This window comes from Molothrus ater, chromosome 3 (genome assembly GCF_012460135.2).
Source record: "Molothrus ater isolate BHLD 08-10-18 breed brown headed cowbird chromosome 3, BPBGC_Mater_1.1, whole genome shotgun sequence".
In the NCBI taxonomy this organism is placed as follows: domain Eukaryota; kingdom Metazoa; phylum Chordata; class Aves; order Passeriformes; family Icteridae; genus Molothrus; species Molothrus ater.
In genome coordinates, this window is record NC_050480.2 from 60,566,992 (window position 1) to 60,585,743 (window position 18,752).

Below are 18,752 nucleotides of genomic sequence, written 5' to 3' on the forward strand. Positions count from 1 at the left end.
TGTGTCAAGGGGCTGATTCCACCAGGATCTAAGAAATGCTGGTACATCCCTGTTCCTTATCCCCATGTCTCTGTGACGCTGTCCCTGAGGCTCTAGATGCAGCAGTGCTGGCAAGCGGAGGCTCAGGCCAGCCTCAGAAAGCAGTACCTCTTCCCAGGGCAGTTTTAGATGTTATGATTTTCCTTTATTGCAAATACATCACCCTTCTGTAATTCCTCTGGTTCTCATAGCGCAGAGGAAGGATCTGAGTGGGGCTCAGGATTGCCCCACGTGGGGCACTGCAGCTACTCTGTCAGCAAAAAGACTCTTTTCCTTTTTTCCTCTTATTTCAGCTGCCTGCTCTCTTAGGTTCAGTGGTCACATCTGTTAGTATTTTGGGACCTAATGACACACAAAAGGAGAAGTAGAAAGAGCCTTTCATTCTGAAATGACTTTACTAGTCCAGAAGCCTGGTTTATACTGCCACTATCTGTTCACCATACCTGCTGCAGCCCTTTCCTGCGAACACACACACAAACAGTTCATGCAAATTTTCCCACAGCTACTAACAGTTTGCAGAACTAAGTGAGAAACATTAAGGATTTTATTTTATTGCTCTTTCTGTCACGGAGAGTCTGATTAGGCATTAATCAGTTAAAAAACATTTTTACATTACCATATTTTTTTCTACTCATGTTTTAAATATGTATAAATGTCTTCTAACAAATGTTTACATTATTCTGCCTCCATTCCTCATCCTCTGAACCCCATTTTGAGGCACTGTCAATGCTTCCCAACTGAGCAGCCCTTTCCAGCTGGTGCAGTTAGGCAGGTCTGCAGCCCCAGGCTCCCCGACACCCTCCTAAGGATCCTTGACAGCCCTTGCCTGCAGCAGTTTGTGCCATGTGCATAGTTCTCAAAACACCTCATGGCCATTGTGTCTCATTGTAAAAAAGAGAATTAAATCCATAATAAGCTTAGACTCAGATCTACAAGGACATTCATATTTTTAAATTATATCAAAACCAGAGAGGAAACGTGCTCCTCCTGACGTCACTGAGGTTAAGGTGACGGAAATGTTATAACAGGTCCCCATCATCTTGAATCTCACTGCTTTTGGTGGCAGGAGCTGAAGGTCCACAGCCTCCAACACCCTGCTGAGAGGGGCAGATAAAATGCCTTGGTCAGAAAAAGTAACTGAACAATTTGGGTTTGAGAAATGCAGAGGGTTTTTAATGCTGTGCACAGCAGTTAGAATACTTATATTAGGCTAGTTTTGTTTCTATCTGTCAGAGTCCAAATCTACATCTTCTGCTTCCCTGCAAAACCTCCTATCTGCCACATTAGAGGCTGCCTTGGGCAAGAATGCCCTTCCCTCCACACTTGCCAGGTGTGATTTTTCCCACCAGAAAAAAAAGCACTTTATTATTCATTAGAACGCGTAGGCTGGAAAGGAACGCCCAATTCTCCACAGATTAGGATCATAAGGAAGGGAAAAACCTAGAAATCCAATTCCTACTTGAAAGAAAAAAGAGTTTTTTGGCATCTTTGCTGATGACTACCTTGGGTGTTTGCCCTGTGAGGTCCATGTCTCGATGCCTAAGAAAGCTAAAGAAGTGCCTGCTGACACCTGTCTGCCATTCTGCAAAGACACAGGTACCTTTCCCAGAGAAGCACAAGGTTGCCATTCCCCTTATGGAAGGACAGGTGGAGAGGTCAGCCCTTATGTATTTCTGTGATGTAAATTTAGGATAGTGTTTGGTAAGGCACAGCAGCTGTGTGCCCAGTTGCAAATATATGGACAAGGACAAGAATCTCACTTCTGACCACTCCTCAGAAATGTGATCACTCCTGTAGCAAAGGCACTGAAAACTGCACAGTGCTCAGAAATAAGGAGCTGACCTGACTAATATGAGCTGTGGAGAGGGGACTGCACAGTATTCAGTACTATTGCCCAAGTTTTGAGGATGGACAGGTTCTTTTCTGGTGTGTTTATATTTTCCCAAGTTCCTCCTTTATCATGTACCACATTTCATTTCTAAACTTCCTTCTTCACACCCAAACGTTGCTTGTTCCAATCCCCTTAGGCTTGCCATTTGCAAGTGTGTACAGAAGTTTAACCCCCTGTCTTTCCAAAGCCTTTTGCTTATTTTAAACACCACCTCTGTCAAACAGGAAAAAGCCCTACTTAATGCCAGTCATTCCTCATTAGAGAGACCACACATGTAAAAGACATGAGAAGAGAGCAGCAAACCCCAGACTAATGCTGAGCAGGAAAAACCTTTATGCTTTGTGAGCCCTTCTCACTGGGCAAACCTTTGCTTAGGGAGTCGTCAGCTTTTGCTAGCTCTTATTAGCAAGCAGGCTCCTTCACTGCTCTACCATTCCTCTCCAAATCCACCCTACCACACCGCTACAGCTTTCTCTTGATGCTTTTCTCTCTGTTTAGTTTCTGATACAAGTTTTCCTGTGAGTATGCAGCTATTCTATTTCAAGATAACTGGCTCTACTCTACTTGTAAGAAACCCCCAACCCATATTTTGCCTAAACTTTTATACATTCCTCAGCTTCCACAGAGCAATCACTGGCCAATTTCTAAAGTCTTCACCTGACTGGTTGTCTTGTTGGATTAGGACAAAGTGTATGAAATACAGAAATGCTTGATGCTGTATTAAGAAAAATTACTATTTTTCAAAATTCGGGACTGTTTCCTAATGTTTCATAAATTCAGGTAAGGAGTAAATTGCTTTTTAAAAATGTGTTTTATAAAGACTCCCTCAAGTGCAGCAGTGTGCAGTTTAAAAGTTTGTATTAATGCCTCTTTGTTTTCTCAAAGCGTACCTTAAGTTCAATCTAAGTTAACTACAGAAAAGGTCAAAAAATTTTTTCTAACTTTTCTGGAGCTCAACTAACTTAATATTTAGCAGCTGGCAGCTGTGGTGATTACTTTTGGATTATATCTAAAGTCTGCTGGAATCTAATTACTGTGATCTATGAACCAGGTAATTAAGGTAAAAACTCCCACATTTTCTTATACCTCATTAATGTATTTCCTTTGAAAATTGTTAGCTAATGATGGCACATTAAGAGTTTATCCATTACATGACAATGAATAATTAACACCTTTGTCCTGGGACATTAGAGGACAGAATGGTGTTTAACTGCTATATGTGATGATAATTATTTCTTAATTTACAGTGCAAATATCATGCAAGTTTGGGCAGAAAGGACAAATCAAACCAGAAAAAGGGAATGGAAAGAAATTACTTCTTTTCATAGAATTGCAGAAGGATTTGGAATGGAAGGGACCTGAAAGGTCATCTAGTTCCAAGCCAACTGCTGTGGGCAAAGACAACTTTCATTCATTTCCCAAGAAACCTCAAGCCCTGTCTGCATGCAGGACCCCTGACTCACCTCCCCACAACCTCTGTTTTCAAGTTATAACCGATTCCAAATATGTGTTATCACCCCGAAGACTGGGATCAACTCTTGGGTCTGAGTGCTCCAGGCACTGGGAATGCAAACATTGCAAATACAGCTCTTCCTCAGTAGCCAAATCCAACATATGACACACTGCAACAAGTGGATCAGACATGGGGGAATGGAAAAGCAACCTGTGGTTCTAAAGGGCACACAATCACATAAATTCATATATAGATCAAAGTTTTCTTGAAGAAAGTGAAATGAATCAAGTACAAGAAATCTCTGCTGTCACATAAAAGCTGGTACGGAATAAATTAATTTGCTTCAGGACTGCTCTGGTCTGGCTCTGCTCTACCACGTGAGGCATGTACTTGTTGCAAAACAGCATAGCAAGGGAACCTATCTATACTCAAGTACCTAATCTGAAAAGCCTGAAAGCTTCCAGTTTGATTGCAGCTGCTCTGCAAAATAGCAGCTTTGGTGGGAAACAGTCAAGGCATTTGACTTACCAGCCTTGAGATTTGACAGTCAAGTCTTTTGGATCAGAACTTCAAAAAAAAAGTTTCTCCTGATCATCTGTTAGACAATCAAGTAATTACATATCTAGTGGACTCCCTGCCTACAGGGAAAAAAAAAAAAACAGTCTGAAACCAAATATATTTTGCCTGATTTTAATTTTGTCTCCAAATATGATACATTATTTATAAGGCCACAAAAAGTAGTAAAGAAAAATTTTTCTGTGAGAGTTTTTTTTTTATTTATAAGGAATTGAGTTATCAAATGAGATAGGAAAATTAAGGTTAAAAATATCGATTCTATATGAGAGAGAGACATGCATGGCTACTCAGGAAATCCTGCTGTAAGAAATTACCAAGGCCAGACTACCAGACACATGTCCGCTAATAGATTAAATCAATCCACCTTGGAAGCGCTCTTTCTCAAGGAACTGAGAACTTTCAAATCATCTCCTTCCCAATAATTCTAAATTCCTATTAGGTCAAGTAGTTCGAGCTTCTGGCTGGAAGGCAAGCTTTCAATCAGTTCTCGGCCTATCCTTCTTCCTGCTTCGGTCGACATAGCCTTTTGCCAGATCTTCAGCAGCAATCCTCCTTGGAAAGAAACACAACATGACATTGGCAAATTAGCATGGAGTGCATGCAGCTCGCAGCTTACCAGGGACCAAGTGCGCGTCTGGCAACAAGCACTCCACACTCTGCTGGGGACAGAGAATTGTAGACAAAGCTGGAGCTTGCCGAGGGGGTGATAATTGCCTACAAATGTGCAGGGAGACGCAGAGCACTCATTCAGCTCAGGATCCTTTGTATTGACAGACAACGGGGCTTGCTCCCGTGTCACCAGTGTTGCAGGTCGAAATGACTGAAGATTTATGGCAGGGTCTTTGTCTGCTCTGGCACGTAGCTCCGTGGTTTATGGAGCAGTGGCCTGGGAGTTTTAGTCAGACCTGTCTTCATTTTCACTCTAAAACTAAGAGTGCTCACTTTCTGCCAGCTAAGACATCAAGCTAAAGAAGGAAATGATCCAAATACTTAAGTCCAGGTGATAAGCAGTGGCTCTCTAGGACGTGTGGCTTGGCCAACCCAGCCTAGCATCAGCACCGGTTTGCAGGATAGCCACTGCCTACTCCTCACCCCAGTGAGTGCTCACCTTTGGAGTGGATAGAGGGGAAATATGAGGGTAAAAATGTCTACTGTAAGAAGAATTTATTCTCCTCCTATCTGCTTTTGGGTAAAAAGTTGATCTGACAGTCTATGGGTAGAAAAGCTTTAGAAGCAGCACAACTCTCATTACAGTTCCTGCTGGACTAGCAGGGGCAACTGAACAAAAATAAGGAGTAATCAAACTCTGAATCAAGAAATCAAGTCTCACTCTGGTTTGGACAGGGTCCCATCCTAGGAGGAAGTAAGACCCTCTATCTGCTGTTGAAGTTTGCAGTACCAGTAGAGAACCCTGTCTCTCACAGGATGTATTTAAAAGCATCTACAAAAAGAGTCTGTTTTGTCACCTGTGCTTTGTAGCACTAAGGCAGGGTCTTTCAGGTCCCTGTTGAAGCTGTGGGTTTCAATGCAGTCAAATTTATTTTAAAGCTCCTTTTTCTGATCTGCAAATCAGTTACCAGGCTGAATTAGGTGGCAGCTGAATTCAAATCTCATCCCTTAGAGCAAAGTCAGGGAAATCTTTCCCCTGAAAAGCAAGCGATTTCAGCTATGGGATTCATTATGGCTGCACCTGCATGAAGCTTATCTCTCTATCTCCTTCCACTTACGATGTTCAGCATCCATACATCCTTCCCTCTCTCCAGGCAGGGCTTTCCTCACCTGATGTGCTACCCTGGTGCTCTCGACCCTCCTTCCTGTCCTTCTGGTCATGCTTTTCCTTGCTGTGCTCCTCTCCTTTCCTGGAGGTATGTCAAGAAACCCTGAACTGTGTCATAGGCTGCCAAGCAAGCAATAGATCTGTTCAGACCCTTATTCAGATTCCTAAAATAATGCTGCATGAAAAATGTGAGGGAAGCCCTCTGTGATGGGAAGATGCTCTTTTGTAGCACTGAATAGCTTTATGTCACATCTTTTTCAGCTTTAAATCCAACTGGAGAGAGAATTTTCAGTGAAATGTACAGATAGAAGAGGATCACAAGTGCCATAGGTAGGCATGCCAATTTTTCAGTGTATTTTAAGATTCTATTTTAATTTAAAGATTCAAAATAACTTTGCTTCATAAAGGTCAAACAAAAATAGCCAGCCCAGAAGTATCTATGAAAGAACTGAATCCTCTGGAGAGTGTAATTCTATGTTGCACCACTGGATGGTGATGTACGACTTATTTTGGTGAATACGATTAAGTCAGCATTGACTAAGGATAGTTTTGCTGGGACAGATCTCTGTTAAATCAAAGACTAAGAGAGAACCAAAAACTGAAACCAGAACACTTGTGGACACAAAAACTGTTGCTTATGATAATTTACTTTTTGTTTGCTTGTTTTTTCTTATTCAACTGGTATAATAATTTCATTTACAGTTATAATTGTTTCAGATTCAACTGGTGAAACACAAAAAACGTCTCTGTTTTTAAAGTTCCTATGAAAACTGGGAAAAGAGAGTAAGATCATCTGCTCCCATAATGTTTTGGGGTTTTTTTTCACTGAAATCCCTCATATTGTCAGTGTTATCCCACAAGCATTTGCTGTCTGATGCATTGTTTGCTTATGGTTGTATTTTAATTGTTTTACTGTTAGTCTCTAAGATGTATACTACTATAAAGTAGTATACGTCTTATAGACACTAACAATAAAACAATTACTCCTTAGTCTCTAAGATTTATACTACTTTATATCAAACATTCACTATATTCATATGGAGAAAGGTATGTAGAGAGAACAAGATATTAATATCTATGGACAACAGACATCTGTAGGTCAAGGTCATACCTGTTATTTTATTTACTTTGTGAAGAGCTCTCAGTGACACCAGAACCTTATTTTGCCCTGGACTGAAGTCACTAATGGATGGGAGAACATCCCCTTCAACAAGCATCCTCTGGGGCAGGAAAGCCTGGAAGTCGTTTGTGGTCAGTAAGTCTGTACTGAAGTGTGTGGCAGCAATGAAATCTACAGCATTAGCCCAGTCTTCACCAAAATTTGCTTCTGGATCAGAGAGATATTTTAAGCTGAAAGAGAAGAAAATAAAAAATGTGGCAGATAACTGAATTCTCCTGTAGAACACATTAGTTGATCATTTATCCCAAAGGTTTTTGTTCAGTATAAAATCCTGAGTGGCCTCAGCGCCACTGTGACTTGAAACCTCCTTAAGTACTTTATACCCAATTTCTCCTGGCAACCTTGCCTCTTCCCAGATTAAACACAGCTCCTGAATCAGGCCCTGGCTCCCAGAGGGGAACCAGCATCTCATTTTAAGCCCAGAGCCTGACTGGTCATCACAGTTTGGGCAGCCATCTCTCACTGGTCATCCTACACTCTGAGAGAGGGGAAGGAAGAGCAGAGCCTATGGAGTAGATGCCTAAGGTATGAGTGTGGCATTTCCATGGTCCCCTGTCATGGGGAGGAAAGATGAGTCTGACTCCATGTTCTTAGAAGGCTAATTTATTATTTTATGATATGATATTATAGAATGCTATACTAAACTGTACTAAAGAATAGAGAAAGGATACAGACAGAAGGCTAAAAGATAATAATGAAAAACTCGTGACCCTTCCAGAGTCCCGACACAGCTGGACCATGATTAGTCATTAAGTCAAAAAAATTCACATGAAACCAATCAAACAATGATCAGTTGATCAACAATCTCCAAACCACAATCCAAAGCAGCAAAACACAAGAGAAACAAATCAGATAATTATCGTTTTATTTTTCACTGAGGCTTCTCAGCTTCCCAGGAGAAGGAATCCTGGCAAAGGGATTTTTCAGAAAATATGACAGTGTCAGTACAAGGGTTCATGCAGACTTTGTTAGGATACCATCCTTCCAAAGAGACCTGGAGGTGGAAAGATGCTCCATGGACACTGCTCTATTCCCTTACCTGTCATGGAATTTGGGGAGTGCGTAAGCAATGGAGGAGGTGTGTGCCTTCCACATGAGGCCAAGGGCATCGTCCAGTTTGAAGGAGGAGAGGCTGGCAGAACTCACAGCTTTGCGTTCTGTAGATAGCAGATACTGCAGCAACAGGGAGAAAAAGGGGCATAAAATGAGAGGGGAGGTTTAAACCCTTTTTTTTTTTTTATATGAGCACATACCTCACAAAATAATAAGTTAAAGGAAATTGCATTTGTATAGTTAGTGATAGCTGCTGTTTTTCGACTTCAACATTGCAAGGGTTTTATTCTTTTATTCGCATAATTTTGGTATTTGGTTACAAAAATTCAGTGAACTTTTGTATCTGAGTGCCATGGAATATTCAGTACTAAAATAGGGGACTCCTTATTATCTTAAAAAATTTATCTATATTCTTTTAATCACAACTTTCTGGAGATTTTCAGAAAAAGAAGAAAATTATCCTTGTTATCATTATAGTTATATAAGGAGTAGATATTTTACAATAACTTCTGAAACATGGTGTATGGAAAAAATGTTCTTATGAAGACAGATCCAGTCTTAATCTTAAACAATTTCTTTCACTCACAAGGGGGACTTACAGTTTAACATTCCTGCTCATTATCAGTTGACTACCAATAAAAAATATTGACTGCAGTAGTCTAGCTATAAAAAATAGCTATTAAATCTATGAAGTAAGAAATATTGTTATTTTTGGGATTAGACAACAGCGGAGTGAGAAGGAAAGAGAATATCTCCTTGCATAAATAGGTGTACTTCTGAATGATGTTTCAGCATTTTTAAGTTTTAGATGTTTAAAGAAATAAACAAACCTTATAAAACCAACCAAAGGCCACTTTTTAAGGGCAGTGTTCCATCTCACAGGCTCATTTTGTATTGCTAAGATAAGTAGTATTGGAAGAATACAAATATAATTGAATACAAAACAGTGTCTTGGAACAGAGGCCAAAATACAGAACTGTCTCAAAAGAAGAGAAAAATTCCATAACTTTTAAAAATCCTGTCCTACTTATTTCTGACTCACTGTATGTTATGCTTTCCATTTTTCCTGCTTCATTTTTACATGAAGCTGCTATTGAAAACAAACTAAGCTCTCTGAATCTTAAAAAATGACAGTAACAATAGTTTTTAAAACTAATATTTTGGTATAATTTCTAAAAACATTTTAAAAAAATTATTTACTTCAAAAAAGGCTTTCCAGTCATCCATGAGCTTGGGCATGCGAGACCAGCAGTCTTTAACACTGTAACAGAAGTCATCTTTTTGCTCCCCTGGTGGCAATATTTCTATCTCATATGGCAGCTGCCCAAAGAGGCCAGCCTCCACTGCCCCCAGAAAGGGTATAATAGACAGATAGTAATTCATACCTGTAACAACAATTAAAAGACAGCAGGTGTTAATCACAAGCGAATGAAAAATTCTCACATAAGAAAATGAGCTCTCTCCCACACCAAATGCAACTGTTTGAGATACCACAAATACAACTGTGTTCAGCAGTGGAATATATGTACTGAAATGTAATAAAGATGACCCTTGTATTGATTTAGATATGATTTGTAGTGTTCATTTATGCATTGTCCTTTAAGAGCCTTTTATGAGCTTCCACTGTGTTTTATTTTACAGGAAAGGAAAAAAGCTAATGGAAAAAAGTTAGACCTTGTAGGTTGTCATGGACAGAGCAAGAAAAGTCTCTCAAATACTAATTGCAAACTAGGTATAGAAAGACTAAGGGGAATTCCACAAGTGTTGTTGCTATTAAAAAACCCTCTTCTATGTACCCTAGACCTATGAGAAAGGGAAATGTGATATTTTACTGGAAAATAATAATTTTGCTTCTAAAAAATATTTCACTCACTGAAAATTGCTTGATATTACCTCAGTTTATCTGTTTAGATCTATTTTATGATGATGGCTTTCTTTGGTCTGCTCCATAAGTTGGAGGAGTCAGACACAGAATGTAGGAAACTCAGGCTCAGCTCTCACTGGTGCGAAATCTTGTCCCATGAGAGTGCCCACAGGGCTATTTGATATTCCTCTCTTGAGAGGAAAATCTGAAGTTCTCCTCTTAATTGTGTCCCCTTTGTAGAAATGAAGTTCAATAGTTTTGAGTGAAGAATCTGTTGTTCTCCCTCTTGGGTGGACGCCTCTGAGCTGTTATGCCGAGAAGTCATTTGCCCATGCATGGTCTCAGGGACACGGACTGCACTGATGTTTTGTATGAAATCCCAGCAGTGAGGACCAAAATCATCAAAACCTGAACACCTACCATGTATCCATGTCCTACTAATGGGAAGCCATCGCTCCACCTTATGGTTGAAAATCACAAAACAAAATTCACAAAGGAGTGTGTGTGTTGGCTGCAGTTCAGCAGGGACTGGGTCTGCACACCTTAGGAGCAGGGATACTGAGGGAACTCGGTGTATTGCTCTAAGCATGAGATGTTAATGAAGGACAGAGCAGCATGGAAGTGCTGTGGTCATGGTCTGTCAAAATTGACGCAGATATGAAACAAAGGATGGAGCAACAGAGCGATGTTGTGGTTATGCTCCACTGAAAACATGCAGCTAGCAGGAACTAAGCCCAAGGAATGAACCCGACAGTAACCAGAAGCTGGCCTTTGCTTCATTAGCTCAAAAACACATCTTGCTTTTCTGTACATATACTAATGACTCAAGCACCACATCAACATGAAATGTCACCAACTGTAACTTAAACTTTTCTCTTCCCTCAAAGGAAGCAATATAAATCTAGCTAAAGTGGGGAGGGAGGTCAGAGAAGACTCCATCATAATCTGGGATCAGTCAACAGGCTGAACTTGTCTTCTTCCCCCAAAGGGATGCCTATTGGGTAAGAACCTCATTCTGTGCGAGCTAAATTATTATCTCTAGCCAGCTTTAATTGGGGATTAGAATTGGTCAATATATTGCTTCAAATTCATTTTTGCAATCAGTTACTGTCAACAGCAATCTCTGAACCTTAACCTGTCACAGTGTTCGATTATCAGTGTATTTGTTAATAAAGTGTGTTATTCAGTTCACTGTTTAGTGTGAGTCCTTGAAGGGCACTGAGGGAGGAGTGGCCAGAAGCAGATAACATACTTGACAAAACTGGAAATATCTACCAACTCTAAGTGGGAACATTGTTGGTTTGTGACCCTACACGGGTTGGTCAAACCATGCTCTGAGTGGATTGTTTGGTGGGGTCCCCATAATGGGGCACTGACAGGCTGGTCAGGCACAAGGGTTTCAACTTCTCTGGGGGTGCTGATGGAGCAAATATAAAGGGTTATATATAAAGAGAAACTCATGTGACACAGTTCCTAAGTGTGGACCTGGTTGGGAATTTAGGAGGAAATGTCTGGCTAGTCAGAAGAGCAAAGGAAAACTCTCAAGTGATGAGAAGACAGTGTTTCACTGAGACTCATTGCTGAACTGGCTCTTGCTTCTTGTTCACTGTTTTCATGAGAAGTATTTGAAAACTTGACCCACATCACAAAGTGCTTATATTCTTTTAAGTGTTCTTGCCTATATTATATATTTGCACCTGCTTGGGTGACTTAGAGGGCATAAAACAATGCAGGACAGGACTATAGTGACTATTATTCTAGCCAAAGAGACTGATGTTCTTAAGCAGTTAGTATCCCATACACCCAAGGTATATTAAATGTGAGTTTCTGGTTTAAACTCATTCCTGGTTTCATGTGACTACTTGTGCCAGAGAGGGCTGCTCTGAAGGTCAGCTGAAAGCTTTCATATCCTCAGAACACTGAGATGTTTCCATGCAGTCTCAAAGACTCTGCATGCTCTTGCTTCAATAGGGTAAATCAAAGCTGAGTTTATACATTTTCTGGAGGCAACAAAATGGATATCAAGCAAACATGCAATATTTAGAAGTAAATGAAGAGCAGGAATTCAAACACTGAGAAAGCAAAAGTGGTAGATTCTATTCCAGGAAGGTCCCCTGCTTACAAAGGGCTGTGCAGCAACTCTTTACTTGGCACTGTGTGGGACACCATCCCACAGACCACTAGTGCTATCCAAACACAGAGAGGAAATATCAAAACTGAAGTGAATACCACAGTCAGTTTTACCCTAGATTTACATTTTAAATTTTATCTATGCTTATGTCTTTGTTCACTTGAAGATATATACATTTAACTGCTGATTCACAGCCAGAAGCTTAATCCAAATGGCCCCTGAAGGAAAAACATTCCTGTGACAGGGAAGGGAGAGATCTGCTTGCTCAAACCTACTGCCCGGTCTGGGGAAAAGAGGAACTTACAACAGGGCATCAAGGAAGCTGAGGGAGCAAGGGACAGAAGTGATGGAGGGAAAATATGCTAAGGGAAAAAGAACCAAGGATGGTATAAGAACCACAAAGATTCCTGCTTGACATTTTCTCACAAAGTTTTAGTTTGAAGTGCAAGCATCTGAACTGAAGAAATCTGCTCTGGACTAATTGTAAACTGCAAATATCTACAAATATTTACAAATATGTATACCTGTCAGGGTGTTTCCCGCATATTTTCACATGAATATTTGTAGTATAAATATTTTTAAGGCTGCAAACTTGCTGGGATCTTTTTCTCCTTCCTCAAATAAGTATTCAAAATCAATTAACTTTCATTTACCCACTCACACTTAGGTGTCTTGCTGCAAGTTTGTGATGTAGAATTACATAGCACTGAAATTATAATGCAATAGAGAAGTCTAAGGGGAAGAAATATTTTCAGATGTCCTTGAAGGACACTAATTTATTTTGGAGAAGAACAGTGTGACAGCATATACTTACAGGACCACCAGCTTCTTACAGATTGGCACAGGAGCTCTCCATTTTCATGGCCACAGGAAGTCACACCAGAAGGATCTGCTAACCTGCCTAAATGAATCAAATGAAATAATTCGACAAATACTTCCCAAAATTTCACACAAGAAATCCCACTGAGATGAAAAAAAGATTAAGGAATAAAGCATGTAGATTTTTGGTTAGAGAAGCAAAACAATCACTGTTCCTTTGCCTCATAAACTAATGTCCTAGAGTAGTTGAGTTTCTCATTGCATAGTAATTTGATTGTGTTTTACATTTTGAGCTATCCCTCACTGTAAATGTATTCTGTGAATTTATTGAACTGTTTGAAATCAGGACATCGCAGTATTTTTAGTGAGATTTAAATATACATTCACATGCAGACATGAGCACATGCATGGCTGAAGCATCGTTTCTAATAGATGTAGGGCTGCTAGTTCAGGAGAGCTGCTCAACAAGCAAAATAGCACAAACTAAATGTACCAGTAATTGCCTCACCTAATTGGGTTGTGTGATACAGAATCACTCCCAGCTTAATCATGCAGACAAACGTAGCCTTACTGTGAAGCTAAGCATGCAAACGTTGCTGTAACTAATTAGCAAAGTTTGCAAGCATCTGCGCTGTGGAAAACATGCAAGACATTCCGTAATTATTCATGAGAGAATATTTTACTTTGAGCATGTGGCATGAAGAAATAGCTTAAGTCCTAAAAGAATACCATACATGTACATTAAGTGTTGTCATGCAGTGTCAGGAAGTCTGCTTTAAGTGCATGGCATGCAATTACCACGGCCTTGTGCAATGACTTGAGCTATTCCAGAAGCTTCCAAGCTCCCAAACTGCCCTGCAGAGCACTTGCTCTCTGACGAGTCAGCTGAATAATGGCAGCGTCATTTCTGCCACATTAGAACTAAACCGCATTACCAAACCAAATTTTCTGATATTTACACTCAAGAAGAAGAGATGATCATGAACAATGTGCATACAAATTATCCTAATTATTCTCCCTAGCTGACTGGGCAGAAGACTGCTTTTGCTTTGGGGCATGCTAGTTACTCAAACCTGTATCTTTCAGTAGCCAAGCACTGAGAACACAAACTTGCAGTAATGAGGGTTGCAGTTCAACCCATTTTTTAAAATGAAGATTATAATTTTTAATATCTACAGAAAGATTCAATTTTTCAAGATTTTACTTCAACAGACTGTCAAAAACAGGCAGCAATAGATCACTGGTGTGCAAAGAGGATGAATGGGAAGGATAAAGGCTAAGAAGAAAAAACCAAAATGTTGCAAAAGAATTGTACATGAGGCTAACCAAATATTGTTAGCCTTGGTGTTTCAGGAAAATGAAGATTTCCCAGGCAGTATCAGTGATAATTATAAGATAGAAATTGGAACTGGAAGCATTAACTGCACTTACAGGTGTTCACACCATTTTTGTGGTCTCTGCTTCCTCCTATTCCCTGTGCTTAACACAATTGTTATTTCAGTATCCAGGTCTACCCAAGCTAATCTGTATTGACAGTACCTCCCAGCTGTGTTATTGATAACTATGTGAAACCTCATCAGCAAGATTTCTCCACCCTTTTTTTTTTGTTATTGTTGTTTTTGTTGTTGTTTTTGGAGTTGTTGTTGTTGTTGTTGTGGAAATGCTGTTACTGAAAGTGCTAAATGTATTCTCATCTTTCTGATGAAGAACTCCTAACACATCCTCCACTTAGCCGTATACTTCTTTTAGCAGCAGTTATCGCTAAATTCTCCCTCAGGTGTTCCTTTACCAGATTTGCAGTTCCCTTGTTCTGTAAAAGGGAGTAAATGCATTTATGCATTTCTTTTTGAAAAAAACCCCAACATTTGTATGACAAAAGAAGATATCAAATTAGCCTGAAACAATTTACCTTTGATTCACATAACCTGTGCTTTATCCCTTTGTCTATCTGGTTCCATGTCCTTAAATATTCTTTCCTCTATACTTATTCTGATGTCTTGTTTACTACTGATATAAGACAAATAAATATCTGTTCTTATCTCCTTTTTTCTTCTTCAGTACAGGCACAATCTTTCCTGCTCTTCAGACATACAATACCATGTGAGTATTTCTTAAAGTTCTTGATCCTGGATTTGGACTTCTGTATATGAAGGGATGATAGAGTCTATCCTGTTTCCTCAGTTTCTCTAGATAGGACCCTCAGTTTAGCTTTACCTCCCAAGTGACAATTTCTGCTTCCACAATCTCATTCCTAATAGCCATGCTGTCTCAAGATCCTTTTCTCTGCTGTAAATTTAGGCAAAATACTGATTTCATTTTATGTCCCTGAGTAGATTATCACAAATCTTCGTGCCACTCTTATTAAGTAACAGCTTCACTTGTTCTTCATGGTTTATACAGAACCATAACCTTAAAAATATTCTCTCAGTAACATAGCTTTCAGGACAAGACAGAACTGTTAATTCAACAAATTTTGTAATATTTTCAAAGTTCTGTTGTCTTGCACCATGAACTCAAATCCTGCTTTTGTTTGCCCAAGCTTATTATGTTGATATACAAATGCTTCAGTCATTCATCACTAATCTATCACACTGCCTATCTGGGTTAGGTTTAGCCCTTGCTAACCTCACTACTGTATACACCAGAATTATGTTATTCTTTCTCCCTTCCATTTATCCTTCAAATGCTCATTCTTTTTTTTTACTGTCAAACTACTTCCAACTATGTGATATTTCTCCTTTTAGTATTTTTTAAATCTTCTGGTCATGTAAATTAAAAAGCTTATCTAAGTGTCAGTCCTACGACTCTTTAAGCAGGTGACAGGACATTACCTGTCTATGCAACCAGGGGCAAATGTTCCCTGACAAACTATGTCCCTTGTCTCTACTTGGAAGTTGTCACTACAAGAAGGCACATCCTCACTCTGTGGATGAGGCCATACTCCATAACTCCTCCTTTCCAGCAGGTCACCACTCAGCTGTAGCTGCTGCATCTTTGCCTCTGCCACACATTGGGTCAATTCTCCTGCTGTACCAGCCATCCCTTTCATCTGCTCTTCTTTTTGTATACATAAAGAAGGGAAAGAGGAAAAAGTTTGCCTAAACTCCAACCAAACTTGAGCTGTTTTCCAGCTAGTTTCCTGCTTGTATTTTGTGTACTATCTTGTTTCCCTCATTTTGACTTAGGAGTACATTTTCCATGAGGTGTGACTAAATGCTGGCAGCCTTCCTTCACCACCAGGTGCAGGATCTCTGTCTTCTCTCAAACCTTCAATGTCACCCAAACCACCACCACATGTAACTATGGGTTACATCCAACAAAGAAAACAACAGGCAGTCGGATGCATTTGTTTACCCCGATAAGATATTGTAGCCTTAGCCTTAAGGAACCTTTCACATGTGTTTCTGTGTCTGCTCCCCTAGCAGGGACAACAAGCAAACCAGAATGAGTGCCCCTAGACAACAACCAGCTTTTAGGGGATAAACCCTTAGAATCTGGACATAATTTAAAACAAAACAAAATAAAATAATCAAAAAAACCCCACAATCAAGCAAACAAAAAGAACCCCAACAAACAGAAAAAACTTCAATTTTTGTAAAAAACATTTAGAAATAAATGTTTTTTACAAAAATTAATGTAAAAATTAATTACATTAATTTTAACATTTAGAATTAATTAATTCTAAAGGTTAAAAAACATTTAGAAATAAATATTTAGAAAATAAGGAGGCTACTTCTAAACAGATCATGAAGAATAAATGGAAACAAGTTCTCAGAGGGAGATGTGTCTTAGAACTAAAACTCAAATGACCTCTAGAAGCTTGTAACATTAACAAAAATAAAAGCCTATTAGTTAACAATTTAAGAACATCATTGTAGAATGCATGCCCTGAAATCTGTCTACATAAATTGAAGCAACTGGGAATGCCTTTCCAAATATTTTAGTTAGCTGAATTATTGTGAGCAATATTTCAGCTGAAATATACCACAAATCTGGATTCTGACCTCTTCCTATAAGGAATTTTAATAACTATTTCTCAGCAAGGTAAGGGTGTTTACTCAGCATTTCTTTTTCAAGTTGGCATCTCTGTCAAAGTTTACGCTGTCTGAGGCCATACTGTGCTTGTCAGGCAGAAACTTTGGAAAGGAAGCCTCTAAGCAGGTCTGGTAAACACTTTGCTAAGCCAGCATCTTAAGGAAATAATTCATACCTGTACGAAATTGCCACCCATGCTGCAATGGTAATCCCCAGAGAATATTGCCACTGTTTTGGGGTCCAAAGGCATCAAAATATTTGGCTGAAGCACTTAGCAAGCTCTTGTACACTCCCAGTCGATCTTGATAGTTCCAAGCACTGACAACAATTTTGTTGTCCTTTACTGGGAAATCTAGCAGGTTTCCAGGGGCCAGGTCCCACAGAGGGGGATAGAGATCTTCTCCAGTGACATCATTTTCACTCTGTGCCCTGGCAGGCAGAGGACTCAGGATGACAGTCACTACCAGAAGAGCACGTATGCCAAAGTGGGGCCACATTGTGAAGGCTTCTGACCCAGGTGATTGTGGCTGCAGGGCTTTTATTGGCAAAGGTGAGGGCTGGACAAAAAGGCTGACTCAGACACACAAGCCTTTGTCTCCCTTCCCTTTCCCAGCCATGACCCTGACGTGGAGCTGCCAGACTAGCAGCTGTGAGCAATGCTCTGTCCTCTCTGTGGGATACAGGGAGCACCACCAGATGTTTAAGAGGAACCAATCTAGTCCATTTGGATTGGAAACATTTGGGAAATGTCCAAATCCATGCTGTCCATGACATATGTACACACTTCCAAATGGTTGAGGTGCTACAATACTGATTGTACAGTTGCACTATAAAACTTTCTGTGTCTGTGTTTCTTACTAGCTGTCAGCTTCCCTTTCCCAGCCCAGTTCCTTTGGGTAAAGAAGGGACAGAAGTGGCAGAGATCTCACCTCAAAACATGCACAGGCTGTGTGTGAGGTATTGTGAGGAGGACTCCAGGCACTGACAAAGGAGCAGCAGTGACATGCTGCTGGTGCTGCTGTTGTCAGCTTTGTCTTTTGGCCTTGGGACAGCAGCCTGCAGCCTTCAGGTCATAAGAGTGTTGGAAGTAGCCAGATCAGCCTGTCTTCAGACCACATAGCACCTGGAGAGCTGTACTTTTAGTACTGGTTTGTCTTGTGTAGAAATGGTCATCATTATATAAAGTTTTAAGGTCTCCTATTATACCCCCCTGATCCAGTAGACTCCAAAGGGAACACAAAGGCCATGCCTCCAGTGATAAAAGTGGTGTTTAAGTTATACTCCAACAAAAGTGAAACTGTCCAGCTGCCTTCATCTCACCTATTGTCAGGAATTCTAGGACTTTATCATCCTCAGCTGCTTTTTCTCAGATAAGCAATGGTTGCAAAAGAACACTCAGCAAACAGACACGTGGTTTGTTATCTCTGTAGTCTTTTATTTGCATGAGAAAAATTGCAAGTGCTGCTTTTCTTTGAAGTAATTCTGTGAGTTTCGGTCGGGCTTTGTGTGCCTAAAGAACCTTCAACCCGTGGGTGGGAGCAAGTCAAAACTGGCTGCAAACATCTGATAGTAAATTCAAAAGAAATGTATCTCTTCAATTCAAAATTTTCCATTTACTTTATTTAGTAAGAAGACTTTCTGGTAAATAGCAGAATTTTTCAATGATCACTTATAATTTTTTTGTCTGCTTGTCCTTGGGTGACTGAGAGAGAGACCCAAACGATTTTGAAATACAGTGTTCAACAGAGATTAACACAGATCTGATCATGCTGCCTTGAAGAAGTTTCAAAAAATCAAGTTGTTCTTTCATTAACTTCTATGGATGGCATTTCTCTAACCCAAATGTGGGCATTTTAACACTAACCTAGCTTTGTAGATTCCCTTGATAACAAAACAGAGAATCAGGCATATCCAGAATGTAACTCATTTAAAGC

At 39.8% G+C, this 18,752-nt stretch overlaps 1 protein-coding gene across 1 annotated transcript; it reads right to left on the minus strand.

Annotated features, from left to right (window-relative positions):
• Nucleotides 1-4,383: 4,383 nt before the first annotated feature.
• C3H6orf58 (chromosome 3 C6orf58 homolog) lies at nt 4,384-17,315 on the minus strand. The gene is made up of 6 exons (XM_036404583.1): nt 16,994-17,315; nt 12,779-12,865; nt 9,170-9,354; nt 7,956-8,089; nt 6,848-7,086; nt 4,384-4,511 (listed from the first exon to the last, which is right to left on the minus strand). Exons 1-6 carry the CDS (start codon nt 17,313-17,315, stop codon nt 4,384-4,386), a joined length of 1,095 nt encoding a protein of 364 aa, XP_036260476.1.
• Between the last annotated feature and the right edge of the window lie 1,437 nt (nt 17,316-18,752).

What these genes read in the sequence shown, in the direction of transcription:
- C3H6orf58 (XM_036404583.1), bottom strand. Translation starts at nt 17,315, where the DNA reads ATGTGGCCCCACTTTGGCATACGTGCTCTTCTGGTAGTGACTGTCATC. An exon ending in TGTAAGAAGCTGGTGGTCCT is followed by an intron (nt 9,355 to 12,778) that starts GTAAGTATATGC and finishes TTGTTGTTACAG; the next exon opens with GTATGAATTACTATCTGTCT. An exon ending in CAAAGTAAATAAAATAACAG is followed by an intron (nt 4,512 to 6,847) that starts GTATGACCTTGA and finishes TTTCTTTCCAAG; the next exon opens with GAGGATTGCTGCTGAAGATC.